At 42.6% G+C, this 15,456-nt stretch overlaps 1 protein-coding gene and 1 non-coding gene across 6 annotated transcripts in view; both read right to left on the bottom strand.

Annotated features, from left to right (window-relative positions):
• ankrd65 (ankyrin repeat domain 65) overlaps nucleotides 1-15,456 on the bottom strand; it is a 136,228-nt gene that overhangs the window by 7,580 nt on the left and 113,192 nt on the right. For 4 of the 5 annotated variants that reach the window (XM_062965845.1, XM_062965846.1, XM_062965847.1 and 1 more), the window contains 3 exons: nucleotides 12,435-14,859; nucleotides 6,152-6,360; nucleotides 4,415-4,646 (listed from right to left, as the gene is read on the bottom strand). In XM_062965845.1, the coding sequence (XP_062821915.1) occupies nucleotides 4,415-4,646; nucleotides 6,152-6,206 (287 nt within the window). In that variant the 5' untranslated portion in view covers nucleotides 6,207-6,360; nucleotides 12,435-14,859. The remainder of the gene's footprint in view (nucleotides 1-4,414; nucleotides 4,647-6,151; nucleotides 6,361-12,434; nucleotides 14,860-15,456) is intronic. The other variant, XM_062965848.1, reaches the window with a different exon arrangement.
• mir34b (microRNA mir-34b) lies at nucleotides 14,665-14,736 on the bottom strand. Its single transcript, NR_129962.1, has one exon. It is a non-coding gene; the product is annotated as a microRNA mir-34b (primary transcript).

The following is a 15,456-nucleotide window of genomic DNA, read 5'->3' as shown; positions in this document are numbered from 1 at the left end:
CAACACAAAAGCCTTCCCTCCAGGTTGTAACAACACAACCACACCACAAAACTACAATCCGAACCCATAAAACTCACAACAACACATCGTGACTATAACAACACAACTAAACGCCCCAGAAATACGAAACTTGGCACACAACTAAACACCCCAGAAATATAAAACTTAACAACACAATGCAAAAGCCTTGCCTCCCGGTTGTAACAACGCAACCACACCACAAAACCACAATCCGGACCCACAAAACTTACAATAAAGCATCATGACTATAACAACACAACTAAACGCCCCAGAAATACGAAACTTGGCACACAACTAAACGCCCCAGAAATACAAAACTTGGCAAAACAATGCAAAAGCCTTGCCTCCAGGTTGTAACAACACAACCACACCACAAAACCACACAGGACCCACAAAACTCACAACAACGCATCATGACTATAACAACACAACTAAACGCCCCAGAAATACGAAACTTGGTAACACAACACAAAAGCATTCCCTCCCGATTGTAACAACACAACCACACCACAAAACCACAATCCGGACCCACAAAACTCACAACAATGCATCGTGACTATAACAACACAACTAAACGCCCCAGAAATACAATACTTGCCAACACAACACAAAAACCTTGCCTCTCAGTTGTAACAACACAACCACACCACAAAACCACAATCCGGACCCACAAAACTCACAACAACGCATTGTGACTATAACAAATACAAAATTTGACAACACAACTCATCCACCTCCCCAATCCCTACATTCACACTTGGCCTCCAAAAAAACAATTACAATAATAACAATGACAACAACAACAACAATAAGAATCAACATTATCACAGGCAAGAAACAGCCAGGCACTGAGGCTGAGAGGCCAGTCAGTGCTACACTGGGCCTCCAAAAAACAATACAGTAGCATCTAACTTATCCAACCTTCATGACCACTACAACAACAATAATAATAAACACCTACATAGGCAAAACAAAAAAAAGACTATTGTACCACAATAAAAATATAAACCGCACTCAGCAGAATCAGACATTACAACTAACAACAAACCAAAGACAACAGGGATCTCAAGCAATTATCAATCAACACAAAAATTGAACAAGGTAACAGACTTCAAATACTACTACTAATGTGAGTATAAAGAAGGTGGAGGTCACAGCATAAATACAACCTAATGTAGACTGACCAACACCACCAGACTAAGCCACAGCAACGTGTGGCTGGGCACAGCTAGTATATATATAAAAGAGTGATGGCATCACGGCAATTCACAAAACAACAAAAGTACAGGCCCCCCAACCTCAAAATTTGACAACACAACCCATCATCCATGCCTCAAGGTTGATACAACAAAAAGAAAAGAAAAATAAAGTCCTAATTAGAGGGAGAGCAATAATGTTTTTTATCCAATTGCTGCCAGTTTAGAGGGCTAATCTCTGCCCACTTGGTTGCCTAGCAACCAAGGGACAGCCAGGTTTCAGTTAGGGGACAGGCAGATTTAGGCCTCACTTAGACTTCTTCCACAGATTATCTAATTTGTACTGGATTATATGGCAGTGTAGACTCAAGGCCCTTCCAAACAGCTATATAACCCATTTAGAATCTTATATTATCTGCTTTGCACTGGATTATCTTGACTCCGCACTACCATATAATCCACTTCAGTGTGCATTTTATACAGCTGTGAAGAAGGGGCCTCAGATAATCCAGTTCTGAGCAGATAATATAAGATTAGAAATATACAGTAGAGTCTCACTTATCCAACGTAAACAGGCCGGCAGGATAAGTGAATATGTTGGATAATAAGAAGGGATTCAGGAAAAGCCAATTAAACATCAAATTAGGTAATCGTTATACAAATTAAGCACCAAAACATCATATTATACAACAAATTTGACAGAAAAAGTAGTTCCATGCGCAGTAATGCTATGTAGTATTTACAGTAGAGTCTCACTTATCCAACACTCGCTTATCCAACGTTCTGGATTATCCAACGCATTTTTGTAGTCAATGCTTTCAATATATCGTGATATTTTGGTGCTAAATTCATAAATACAGTAATTACTATATAGCATTACTGTGTACTGAACTACTTTTTCTGACAAATTTGTTGTCTAACATGATGTTTTGGTGCTTAATTTGTAAAATCATAACTTAATTTGATGTTTAATAGGGTTATCCTTAATTCCTCATTATCCAACATATTCGCTTATCCAACGTTCTGCCGGCCTGTTTATGTTGGATAAGTGAGACTCTACTGTACTGTATTTACAAATTTACCACTAAAATATCACAATGAATTTAAAACACTGACTACAAAAACATTGATTATGAAAAGGCAGACTGCGTTGGATAATCCAGAACATTGTATAAGCGAATGTTGGATAAGTGAGATTCTTCTTTAATATGAAATAATTACTGGGATAGAATAATGCAGAACAATATAATCTCTAAAACCAGGATAGTAAATAAACAGGGGAATTCCACACAGGAAACAATCAGGGCCAGCTAACACCTCCCAACAAAGTATTCCCATCATCAAAGTCTGGCAAATCCTGTTTTCTCAGGGCCACAGACAGTAGAAGCACATAAAATATCGCAAACAACATCACTCTGAAAACAAGGGTATTCCAGACAGGAAACAATCAGGGCCAGCTAACACCTCCCAACAAAGTATTCCCATCATCAAAGTCTGGAAAATCCTCTGTTTTCTCAGGGCCACAGACAGTAGAAGCACATAAAATATTGCAAACAACACCACTCTGAAAACAAGGGAATTCCAGACAGGAAACAATCAGGGCCAGCTAACACCTCCCAACAAAAAATTCACTCAGGGAGGAAACAGCAAGGCTTTAAAGCTGCAAGGCCATTACATCCTAATCATTTTTCCTAATTGCAGCATTCATACTTGCCTCCAACAAACAAAAAAAACCAATCAGAAATATTGTATATTCACAACCTTTAGGAAATAATATCCCCTGATGGCGCAGCGTGTTAAAGCGCTGAACTGCTGAACTTCTGGACTGAAAGGCCACAGGTTTGAATTGGGGGAGCGGAGAGAGCCCCCACTGTTAGCTCCAGCTTCTGCCAACCCAGAATTTCGAAAACATGCAAATGTGAGTGCATCAATAGGTACTGCTCCGGCAGGAAGGTAACGCCGCTCCATGTAGTCATCCCACATGACCTTGGAGGAGTCTACGGACAACGCCGGCTCTTCGGCTTAGAAGTGGAGATGAGCACCAACCTCCAGAGTAAGACACGACTGGACTTAATGTCTGGGGAAAACCTTTACCCTTGACCTTAACTACCACCAATTCCTCAATACTTTATTTCCCATACCACCATACTTCGCCACAGCAACGCGTGGCCGGGCACAGCTAGTATTATATAAATGTAATGTGCATAATTCCCATGGAGTAAACAACAAAACCACTGGACCAAATCACACCAAATTTGGCCACAAAAGACATAGTCATCCAATCAATTTGCACGCAGCAGTGTGTCAGCAAAAATGGCTAGGTGTGTCAGTGTTGACACACGTGTCATAGGTTGGCCATCACTGCCCTAGACTTTCCACAGATATATATTTACCTCTTTGCTTAGTTTTCTCCATACCTCACAACCTCTGAGGATGCCTGCTATAGATGTGGGTGAAACGTCAGGAGAGAATACTTCTGGAACATGGCCAGACAGCCCGGAAAACATACAACAACCCCATCCCCACAATGTTCACTGACTACTGGTGAATACTGTGGGTTTTCTGACTTTACTCAGCTTTTGGTACAGTGAGAGGATGCTCCAGAGCTTACTGGAAATTTAGGAGTATCTTGGGATTGTGTGATGGTCTGGACAACTGAATGGAACCTGAATCAGCTCGATCACTGCCCTTTTGTACTCTTCTTCATCATCTCTTCCTTGCAATGCAAGGGGATGGCGCAATGTTTGTGGATTTCTGGGAGTTGTAGTTTCGGGAGGTACCAACACTCTTGGGCAGAGATGGCAAAAAGACTTTGTAAAACTACAATTCATACAATTCTGTTGCATTGAGCCATGGCAATTCAAGTAGTGCCAAACTGCCATTCATAAATGGAGTAAAATTGGATGTCTCCAGAAACGAGAAAATTATATAATAAAATAATAATAATAGCAACAGCAACAATAACAACAACAACAACAACAACCCGCTTCTCTCTGCAGCTTGAGACAGGTCTCTGGAAGCATTCAGTGTCCAGTTCTATTTTTCACAGGGCACCCATAATGTCTGTAGGGGTTTGGTTTCAGAACTTCCCATGGATACCAAAATCCATGGATACTCAAATAATGTAGTGGTGGTTTGAGAGTTTTTGGTGCCCATTTTGGCACAACAGAAGTGAAATGTCCATGCCATCTCCTCACCTGTTCTCTGTGGCTGCCCCTTGTTTCAACAGCTGCTTGACCAGGCGCTTGTCCCCATCTCTGGCCGCCCCGTGAAGCTCCCTCCAACTCTGTTGCAAAGGAACTGGATGGACATTATTCTCAGAGGGCCTGGTAATGGATTCGTCACCTTCCTTGGTCAAATCTTCATCGGTGGTGGCACCCTCGCCCAGCACCATCCACTTCCTTACCAACTCAACCTCAAATCTGGTGTCTTTGGAAGGAATTGTGAGAAACATTATTAATTTTGTGGGCCCAAGCCCATGAGGTGAAATTTCTTCTCCTGGGAGTTGTAGTTTTACTTGGTTTTTTTAGCCTTCTCTTCCCTAAACTGAAAATCCATGGCATTGAGCCAGGACTGTTTAAAGCAGTGGTTCCCAACCTTTTTTTTGACCAGGGACCACTTTGGTCAGGGACCACTCTCCAACAGCAATCCCAAAAGGGTTACAAATCAGGGGGCTTTTTTGGAGCCCCCAGATGGCATAGTGGACTAAGTGACTTGAAGGTTGGGTTGCTGACCTGAAAGCTGCCAGGTTCAAATACCACCCGGGGAGAGTGCGGATGAGTTCCCTCTATCAGCTCCAGCTCCATGCGAGGACATGAGAGAAGCCTCCCACAAGGATGGTAAAAACAAAACATCCAGGCGTCCCCTGGGCAACGTCCTTGCAGACAGCCAATTCTCTCACTCCAGAAGCGACTCAAGTTGCTCCTGACACCAAAAAAAAAAAAAAATCAGTTTTTGATCAACTAGATTTGGTTTGGTTATTTGGGGTGCTGATTTAGAAACTTGTATTGGATAGACCACATCCACTCTAGTTTCTGATACAGAACATATGCCATCCGGTAGTTGCCATCTGCTCGCCCAACGAAAACCATAAAACGGGGCTGTGGTGCAGACGGGAGAGCAATGAGTCACTGACCAGGAGGTCATAAGTTCGAGGCCCGCTCGGAGCTATGTTTGTTTGTCTTTGTCTTGTGTTAAAAAGGCATTGAATGTTTGCCTAATATGTGTAATGTGATCCGCCCTGAGTCTCCTTCGGGGTGAGAAGGGCGGAATATAAATGATGTAAATAAATAAATAAATAAATAATAACCTAGAGCTGATGTGGTCTATTCAATGCAATGTTCTGAATCAGCACCCCAAATCACCCCAGGAACAGGCCTAAAAATGAAGACACCAAGGCGCCACATGGAACGGCTCCACTCAGGGGGAGAGAGGAGGAGGATAAGCGGCAGTCAGGAGGCGTTGTCCCGCCTATGCCTGCCTTTCATGGGTAGTCAGCCTCTCCCCTCCCAATATCCCCGGGATTTTGCGAGACCAGTCGCTCTCATTGCAACGGTGAGGCCACGGACCATATTTTAGTTCTTGGGGACCACTGGTGGTCCACAGACCACAGGTTGAGAACCACTGGTTTATAGCCTTCCCAAGAGTGCTGATGCCTCACTAAACTGTAAATCCTTTGCACTGAGCCATGACTGTTTAAACAGTGTTCAACTACATTCATTCTACAGTGTAGATGCACTTAGAGAGAAACATCAGCACAAATTGCCTCTTTCTTTCATCCGTAGAAATGTTCAGCTGGATAGCAAACCATCTTAGGACAAAAGGAGCCCTTATTTCTATGGAAAGAAAACCCATAATTTGCATACATTTCAATTTAAGGTTGTCTTTCTCGCATGGTTTTGTTGAAAAAGGTGCGGGAGTTATATTTTTCTTACCAGTCATTGCTCTTCCATTGTAGAGTGGAGCTCTCTCTGTTTGTTGCAAAGCCATTCCTCTGACCACAAATGCCGTTTGTTACCCTGTTGCTCTCGAGTTTTATTCTGGAAAGGTATTTGCTCTGGAGTTTGGGCCTTTCGCTACCAAATCCTCTCCTGATCTTCGGGTCCTCCCATGGCAAAACAAGGTTGTTCTTGTAGGACCCTCTCTGCAAAATTTGCACCAAGGAAAAGTGATGAAGACGAAAACCACAGAAAACAATGGTGCGGCTGTGGTTGGGAGACAATGTCATCCCCAAAACAACCGGCAAAGAGGCTATATTTTTACCCTGAAAATGTTTGCCACTTCAGAAATGGAGCCAGCGAGCTACTCTGTGGCATTGTTTCCCTGTCATCTGTGCATCGCCAAGTATGTGAAGGGCTGTTTACTTAATGACTAAATGGACTCTAAAGAGGGAGGGTTGGCTGGCTGCTAATGGTTAATAGGATATGGCCTGCTGCTTCTCTTCACTCCCTTCTTTCTCGCACACACACAAAACCACAAACAGGGTTGACATTCCATCAGCCTAGAATGAAATTGCTCTCAGGCACCTGTCAAAGGAACTGGGCTACCGTTAGCATCATTCCCAGCCAACAAATAGGTAGCCCAGTTTGAGTCAGGACTCTCCCAAGGCGATATTTTAAGGTCCAAACTTGAGAGTCCTTGTCACAGGGGCAGGCTTTGGAAGGTTTAAAAAAGGTTTGGAAGCCAAGTTCTATGAGAAGTGGCTGCAGGACCTGTGGATCTTTAACTTGGAAAAGAGAAGGCCGAGAGGGGTCATTCATTTCTTTCCTGTCAAAAGCATTTCATCAATAAGTACCGCATATACTCGAGTATAAGCCAACCCGAATACAAGCCGAGGCACCTAATTTTACCAAAAAAAAAAAAAAACTGGGAAAACATTGACTCCAGTATAAGCCGAGGGTGGTAAATTTCAGAAATAAAAATAGATACAGTAGAGTCTCACTTATCCAAGCCACACTTATCCAAGCTTCTGGATAATCCAAGCCATTTTTGTAGTCAATGTTTTCAATATATCATGATATTTTGGTGCTAAATTCGTAAATACAGTAATTACAACATAAAATTACTTCCTATTGAACTACTTTTTCTGTCAAATTTGTTGTCTAACATGATGTTTTGGTGCTTCATTTGTAAAATCATAACCTAATTTGATGTTTAATAGGCTTTTCCTTAATCCCTCCTTATTATCCAAGATATTCGCTTATCCAAGCTTCTGCCAGCCCGTTTAGCTTGGATAAGTGAGACTCTACTGTACCAATAAAATTACATTAATTGAGGCATCAGTAGGTTAAATGTTTTTGAATATTTACATAAAGCTCAAATTTAAGATAAGACTGTCCAACTTTGATCAAATCATAATTCTCATCTTCTTCAATGTAAATGTGCTTATGTATTCTTTTAATAATAGTAATTAATAATTACTAATTAATAATAATAATAATAATAGAGTAAAATAATACATGTAATAATAATAATAAATAGAGTAAAATAATACATGTAAAAATAGAGTAAAATAATAAATGCAATAATAATACAGTAGAGTCTCACTTATGCAAGCTAAACGGGCCGGCAGAATGTTGGATAAGCGAATGTTGGATAACGGGCTGTGGCGCAGGCTGGAGAGCAGCTGCAATAAATCACTGCAATGAATCACTCTGACCAGGAGGTCATGAGTTCGAGGCCCGCTCGGAGCCTATGTTTGTCTTGTCTTTGTTCTATGTTAAAAGGCATTGAATGTTTGCCTATATGTGTAATGTGATCCGCCCTGAGTCCCCTTCGGGGTGAGAAAGAAGGGCGGAATATAAATGCTGTAAATAAATAAATAATAAAATATGTTGGATAATAAGGAGGGATTAAGGAAAAGCCTATTAAACATCAATATTGAAAACATTGACTACAAAAATGCGTTGGATAATCAAGAACGTTGGATATTTATTTATTTATTTTATTTACATCACTTTTACCCCGTCTTTCTCCCCGAGGGGACTCAAAGCGGCTTGCTGTTGCTGGAGGAAAATTAAGAGTGGTGGTTCTGGTGAAGCTTTTCCTTGATTTGAGTCTACTGGGAGGAGGCTCATAGCCATGCAGTGGGTGGCTTTCACAGTATTCTCCCTTATTTCTCTTGCATGTGGCAGCAACTTCCTGTCACACATCGCGCGGGGGGGGGGGGGGGGGGGGGGGGATGCCAGCTAATTTTATTTATTTATTGTGCCAGAAGCGAGTTGAGGATACAATTATCATGTATTTAAAAACACAAAATTAAAAACTTGGCATTATACTGAATGTTCTTTGACCAGAAGCTGGCCACTTGGACTGTCTCGGGTGTCCTCCATTGTGCATGTGGCAGGGCTCAGGCTGCATTGTAGTCAATGGTCTGTGGTTTGTTCTTCTCCATACTTGCATGTCGCGGACTCCACTTTGTAGCCCCATTTCTGAATATTTGCTCTGCACCTATTTTGCCTTGATATTCTGGGAGATATGGCTGTGTGGAAGGGCCCATAGTGACCTCCCATCCGAGCCTGATCCTGCACTACATGCTTAGATCAACATCTGGACCACTTCCATCTTCAGATGTTTGCACTGCCTTGAAATGGCTTGATATTCTAGGTTATATGGGCCCTATGAACATTTGAACAAATCATCAATAGGTACCGCTCCGGCGGGAAGGTAACAGCGCTCCATGCAGTTATGCCAATGGCCACATGACCTTGGAGGTGTCTATGGACAACGCTGGCTCTTTGGCTTAGAAATGGAGATGAGCACCAACCCTCCAGAGTGTGAGTAGAGGAATAGGTATCGCTTCGGCAGGAAGGTAACGGCGCTCCATGCAGTCATGCCAATTGCCACATGACCTTGGAGGTGTCTACGGACAACGCCAGCTCTTCGGCTTAGAAATGGAGATGAGCACCAACCCCCCAGAGTGTGAGTAGAGGAATAGGTACCACTCTGGCGGGAAGGTAACGGCGCTCCATGCAGTCATGCCTATGGCCACATGTCCTTGGAGGTGTCTACGGACAACGCCGGCTCTTTGGCTTAGAAATGGAGATGAGCACCAACCCCCAGAATCGGTCACAACTGGACTTAACGTCAGGGGAAACCTTTACTTATGAACATTTGGCAGGTCCATCCGAGGCCATCAAGGGACAGGAAAGAATTCAGCCTGCCAACCAGAGCTGACAATACTTACATTAGATAGACCAAGGATCTGAACTAGAATATGGTGTCCCCATCTTCCCCATTCCATACAGTCATCTCTCGATATTTGCATTTTCCATTTTTATGGATTCTTCTCAATTTCTTTAATGGCAGTTTTTCGATTCCATGGGGAACCCTGTGCCCCAAACCCAAGCAAATGTGGAGGGTTGACTATATATCTGTGTTAGTAGATTGGCTAACCATGGAAGCACTCATGTGATGGCTCCTGCTTTTGTTTTAGCAGCCAGCTCTGCTTAAGCGAACAAACAAAAACTCGGATGTTCTAGACAGAGAAAGAGAGACGCTGACTTTGAAAGAAGAGGGGAAAGCTCCTTCAAAGCCACCAGGAGATCCAGTTACAGACAGCCTTGCATGTGCTGACATGCCCTCCTACGGGATTCCTCTTGCTTTTGTCAGAAGCTTTGATTTCTTTCCAAGGGTCAAGCTCCAAACTTTGCAAGAATCGCTTCAGTCATTAACCCCTCTTTTTACTACAGGAAAAATAGTCTTTGATCAGGCAGGACAGCATACTATGTAATCAGATAGCTAGATAGAAGATATTGGAAAGGTGCTGTATAGTCAGGCTGATCTATGTATGTTTTTATTTCAGTCATGTATAAACTGTGTGCTCTCTGCAGAAGGGCCTGTTGAGTCTCTGTGTAATTCAGTGCTCTGGTCTGTTATATCTTCCCAGTCTTTCTGGGGAGGAAATTGTGTGTCCCATATCTCTATCAACATTGTTGCTTCTCATACTAAATTGAGATAGGTATTCCCCTGATGTTGTCCAGTCGTGTCTGGGGGTTAGTGCTCATCTCCATTTCTAAGCCGAAGAGCCGGCGTTGTCCGTAGACGTCTCCAAGGTCATATGGCCACTGGCATGACTGCATGGAGCGCTGTTACCTTCCCGCCGGAGCGGTACCTATTCCTCTACTCACACTCTGGGGGGTTGGTGCTCATCTCCATTTCTAAGCTGAAGAGCCGGCGTTGTCCGTAGACACCTCCAAGGTCATGTGGCCACTGGCATGACTGCATGGAGCGCTGTTACCTTCCCGCCGGAGCGGTACCTATTCCTCTACTCACACTCTGGGGGGTTGGTGCTCATCTCCATTTCTAAGCTGAAGAGCCGGCGTTGTCCGTAGACACCTCCAAGGTCATGTGGCTGGCATAATTGTTTGTAGCGCCGTTACCTTCCCGCTGAAACAGTACCTATTGACCTACTACTGATCAAGATCATTTTGAATTCTGCTCCTGTCTTCTAACACTCCAGAAGACAGGAGCAGAATTCAAAACAATCTTGACAGACTAGAGAGATGGGCCGAAACTAACAAAATGAAGTTCAACAGGGACAAATGCAAGATACTTCACTTCGGCAGAAAAAATGGAAATCAAAGATACAGAATGGGGGACGATGCCTGGCTTGACAGCAGTGTGTGCGAAAAAGACCTTGGAGTCCTCGTGGACAACAAGTTAAACATGAGCCAACAATGTGATGCGGCTGCTAAAAAAGCCAATGGGATTCTGGCCTGCATCAATAGGGGAATAGATCCAGGGAAGTCCTGCTCCCCCTTATTCTATTCTGCCTTGGTCAGACCACACCTGGAATACTGTGTCCAATTTTGGGCACCACAGTTGAAGGGAGATGTTGACAAGCTGGAAAGCGTCCAGAGGAGGGCGACTAAAATGATTAAGGGTCTGGAGAACAAGCCCTATGAGGAGCGGCTTAAAGAGCTTGGCATGTTTAGCCTGCAGAAGAGAAGGCTGAGAGGAGACATGATAGCCATGTACAAATACGTGAGGGGAAGTCAAAGGGAGGAGGGAGCAAGCTTGTTTTCTGCTGCCCTGCAGACTAGGACGCAAGGGAACAAGGGCTTCAAACTACAGGAAAGGAGATTCCACCTGAACATCAGGAAGAACTTCCTCACTGTGAGAAGGGCTGTTCGGCAGTGGAACTCTCTCCCAGGGGCCGTGGTGGAGGCTCCTTCTTTGGAAGCTTTTAAGCAGAGGCTGGATGGCCATCTGTCGGGGGTGCTTTGAATGCGATTTCCTGCTTCTTAGCAGGGGGTTGGACTAGATGGCCCATGAGGTCTCTTCCAACTATACTATTCTATGATTCTATGATTCTATACTCACATTTGCATGTATTCAAACTGCTAGCTTGGCAGAAGCTGGGGCTAACAGTGGGAGCTCACCCCTCTCCCTGGATTCAAACCACTGACCTCTCGGTCAGCAAGTTCAGTAGCTAAGCGGTTTAACCCACAGCTGAATAATAAAGTGTTTGTTCTTTTAATGCCCATTTGAGTTTGATTTCCATGTCTAGCACATCCTTAAATACAGTAGAGTCTCACTTATCCAAGCTAAATGGGCCAGCAGAACCTTGGATAAGCGAATATCTTGGATAATAAGAAGGGATTAAGGAAAAGCCTATTAAACATCAAATTAGGTTATGATTTTACAAATTAAGCACCAAAACATCATGTTTTACAACAAATTTGTCAGAAAAAGTAGTTCAATACGCAGTAATGTCATGTTGTAATTACTGTATTTATGAATTTAGCACCAAAATATCATGATATATTGAAAACATTGACTACAAAAATGGCTTGGATAATCCAGAAACTTGGATAAGCGAAGCTTGGATAAGTAGTGATTCATGCAGAGACCGATGGTGTGGACTACACTAAAGGTGAGCTATTTTTATTCTTTAGCACTATCAATGTCAGACTTTTCAGGGGGGAAAAAACTACGGTATTCTACAAATCTTTTGGAAAACAGGGATTTAACAAGTACAGTTCCCATTGTGGCCTGTAGGTGTCAATGTTGCTCCAGATCAAATGCTCAGGATAGTAATTAAAACTTTTTTCCCATTCAGGATTTCTTTCTAAATTTGTTAGATTCATAGAAAGCAAGTTTGGCATCCGAGATATGTGAAATATTATGTTTTTATTCATGGAGGCTGAGCCATATGCTGCAGTTCAATCTCTCCTCAGCACGGCATATTATTAACATTTTAAACTACACACATACCGTCGGTTAAAAACACACAACATCTGTCACTAACAGCGGCAGAATGCGGAGTTTTGAGACAAGCAGGTCTGTGTTTCAGCAAGTTATTGTTGGATTATGCTCCCCAGAATCCTCAACAAACATGGAAGCTGTAGTAAACAAACATATCAAAATATCAACACAGACGAATTTAGTAACGGAAAACAAGAAAAGCGATGAAACTGTATGTCTCTTTTAATATGAGATGTCGGAATGAAGAACCAAAGCATAAACTTTGTTTCTGTTTCTTTATTAAAGCCAGGACAAATCCTTCCAAGGGAGGAAGAAGAAACGGCAACACCGAATATTATTTTTTCAGGACAACCCCCGTATCCACAGAACCGATATCCACAATTTCGTTTTATCCACTGGTTCACCTATTTGTTTAATGTCTCATGTACAAGCTACAGAAGGTACGGGCGAACCTACCAGATGTTAGGAATTCCTACCGGATGTTAGGAATTGTGGGAGTTGAAATCCAAAACACCTGGAGGGAGGGACAAAGTTGACCCATGTCTGGGTTATGGGCCCAGGATCCCCATGAAAGTAGGCTGTTGGGAATTGTGGGAGTTGAAGTCCATAACACATGGAGGGAGGACTGAAGATGCAGATTAAAAGCCCAATGTTTCCCTTTACTTGGAGATCTTGAGCTCTCAAAGCCCTACTCGGGCTGTGGCGCAGGCTGGAGAGCAAGCCAGCTGTAACCAGCTGCAACGAATCACTTTGACCAGGAGGTCATGAGTTCGAGGCCCGCTCGGAGCCTATGTTTGTCTTGTCTTTGTTCTATGTTAAAAGGCATTGAATGTTTGCCTATATGTGTAATGTGATCCGCCCTGACTTCCCTTCGGGGTGAGAAGGGCGGAATATAAATGCTGTAAATAAATAATACTCCTAAATATAGCTCTAGAACAGAGCTGGAGAACCCTGGACCCTTCTGGATATTTTGTACTCTGGCCATGCTTTTGGGTGTTAGAATCCAAATGACTATAAATCTATAAATCAAACCTTCTCATTCTTGGAGCAATGTTTGCAGGTTTCAAGTTTGCTGCCTTAGTTGAGTTGGCATTAAATATGCTCCAGATACCACCGGTATTGACTTACCATAAAGATTAACGTTTGATTAATTTCAACCAATAAGTTATGAGGTTTAAGGGACTACTGAGAATCTCCCCTTCCTCGAAGTGGAAATATAGCACGTGTGCCCCAAAACTGTGGTCATTGGTTTGTCCAAAAGGCAACTCATAAAGAGAGAAATAGATACAGTAGAGTCTCACTTATCCAACATAAACGGGCCGGCAGGACGTTGGATAAGCAAATATGTTGGATAATAAGGAGAGATTTAAGGAGAAGCCTATTAAACATCAAATTAGGTGATGATTTTACAAATTACGCACCAAAAACATCATGTTATACAACAAATTTGACAGAAAAAGTAGTTCAATACGCAGTAATGCTAGGTAGTAATTACTGTATTTACGAACTTAGCACCAAAATATCACGATGTATTGAAAACATTGATTGCAAAAATGTGTTGGATAGTCCAGAATTACTGTATTTACGAATTTAGCACCAAAATATCACGATGTATTGAAAACATTGATTACAAAAATGCATTGGATAGTCCAGAATGTTGGATAAGCGAATGTTGGATAAGTGAGATTTTACTATACATACATATGTAAAGGGGCCGGGCTTTAGCACAGTGGGTTAAACCACCAGCTGCAGTAAATATTACCAGTCGAGAGGTTGATAGTTCAAAGCCAGGGTCAGGGTGAGCTCCTGGCGTTTAGCCCAGCTTTCGCCTACCTAGTGGTTCGAAAGCAAAATGTAAGTAGATAAATAGGGACTGCTTAAAAGCAGGGAAATATTAAGACACGCATAAGGAAATGCCAGGAAAATGCTGGCAATTTGATCAAAAGGAGGAAGTTACGAACAAAGATCTCAGGCAAGTTGACTATCAAGTAGCATTGGAGGATCTAGAGATTCCTATGGACTCTATCAACTCTTTAGATGATAAAATCTGGAGAAAAAAACCCCACAAATCTTGAGAACTGGGTGTATACTGAAAACTTTTCAAGACCCTTGAAAAGTCCTACCTACTTTTCAATTGCTTTCCATGCAAACTTAGAAGAAAATGATGATGGCCACCTTCTCATTCGGAGAAACCAAACGTTTTATTTCCTCTCCAGATCCGAAGGTTGCGTGCAGCACTTCTGGGGCAGTATTCTTGCTGATTGCTTCCTCAATCACTGCGCACAACAACCAGCTAAGACACTGCCAAAGAAACACTCACAGCGGCGGCCCTTCTTTCCGCCATGAGCCATCCTTCTTGGAGAAGAGAGTCCTGAGGACCAGACAGAAAAAGGACTCGAGGCTTTCTTCCGGGGCCAAGTTTGGTGGCAGTTTGCTAGGAGGAAAAAGAGACACCTCATAATAGTAGTAGGGGACACCAATAGCCCTACGTCCAATGACATTACAGGTTATAGAGAGCACTGTAAACATGTTCAAGAACCCTGTCATGAACACCATACTGCCCATCACCCAAGTGAAGGCTTTCATATGGGGACAATTTCATCCTGTGGTGTTTTCTCCATCACAGACATTCCAGTGTTTCTTTCTCCATTGGGTGTGGAATTTGCATGACTCCGCCCACTGCCTCTCCCATAACCCTTTACTATTCTTCTCTATGGCACACAGCAAACAGAGGAATCAATCAGCAACTGAACACACTAGAGAGGTTTGGGGAGAATTCACCATGATTGATAGGAGTTGTACGGACTGGGATGTATAGTTCACCTGCAATCTAAGAACACTCTGAACTCCACCGACAATGGACTTGGAACTACCTTTGAGTTTTAGAAAAGCCTTAAAAACATGGCTTTGTGCCCAGGCTTTTAACGAATAAATGATAAAAACGACCCAGATTGTTATATGGATAAAGTTGGAGGATATTGGACGAACGGATTTTAAGCATATGTTTTATGTTTTATATTTTATACTGTAT

Source organism: Anolis carolinensis, unplaced genomic scaffold, assembly GCF_035594765.1.
Source record: "Anolis carolinensis isolate JA03-04 unplaced genomic scaffold, rAnoCar3.1.pri scaffold_15, whole genome shotgun sequence".
NCBI classification, from domain to species: domain Eukaryota; kingdom Metazoa; phylum Chordata; class Lepidosauria; order Squamata; family Dactyloidae; genus Anolis; species Anolis carolinensis.
Note: the sequence above shows the minus strand (reverse complement) of the source record. Positions and strands in the feature narration are given on the sequence as shown.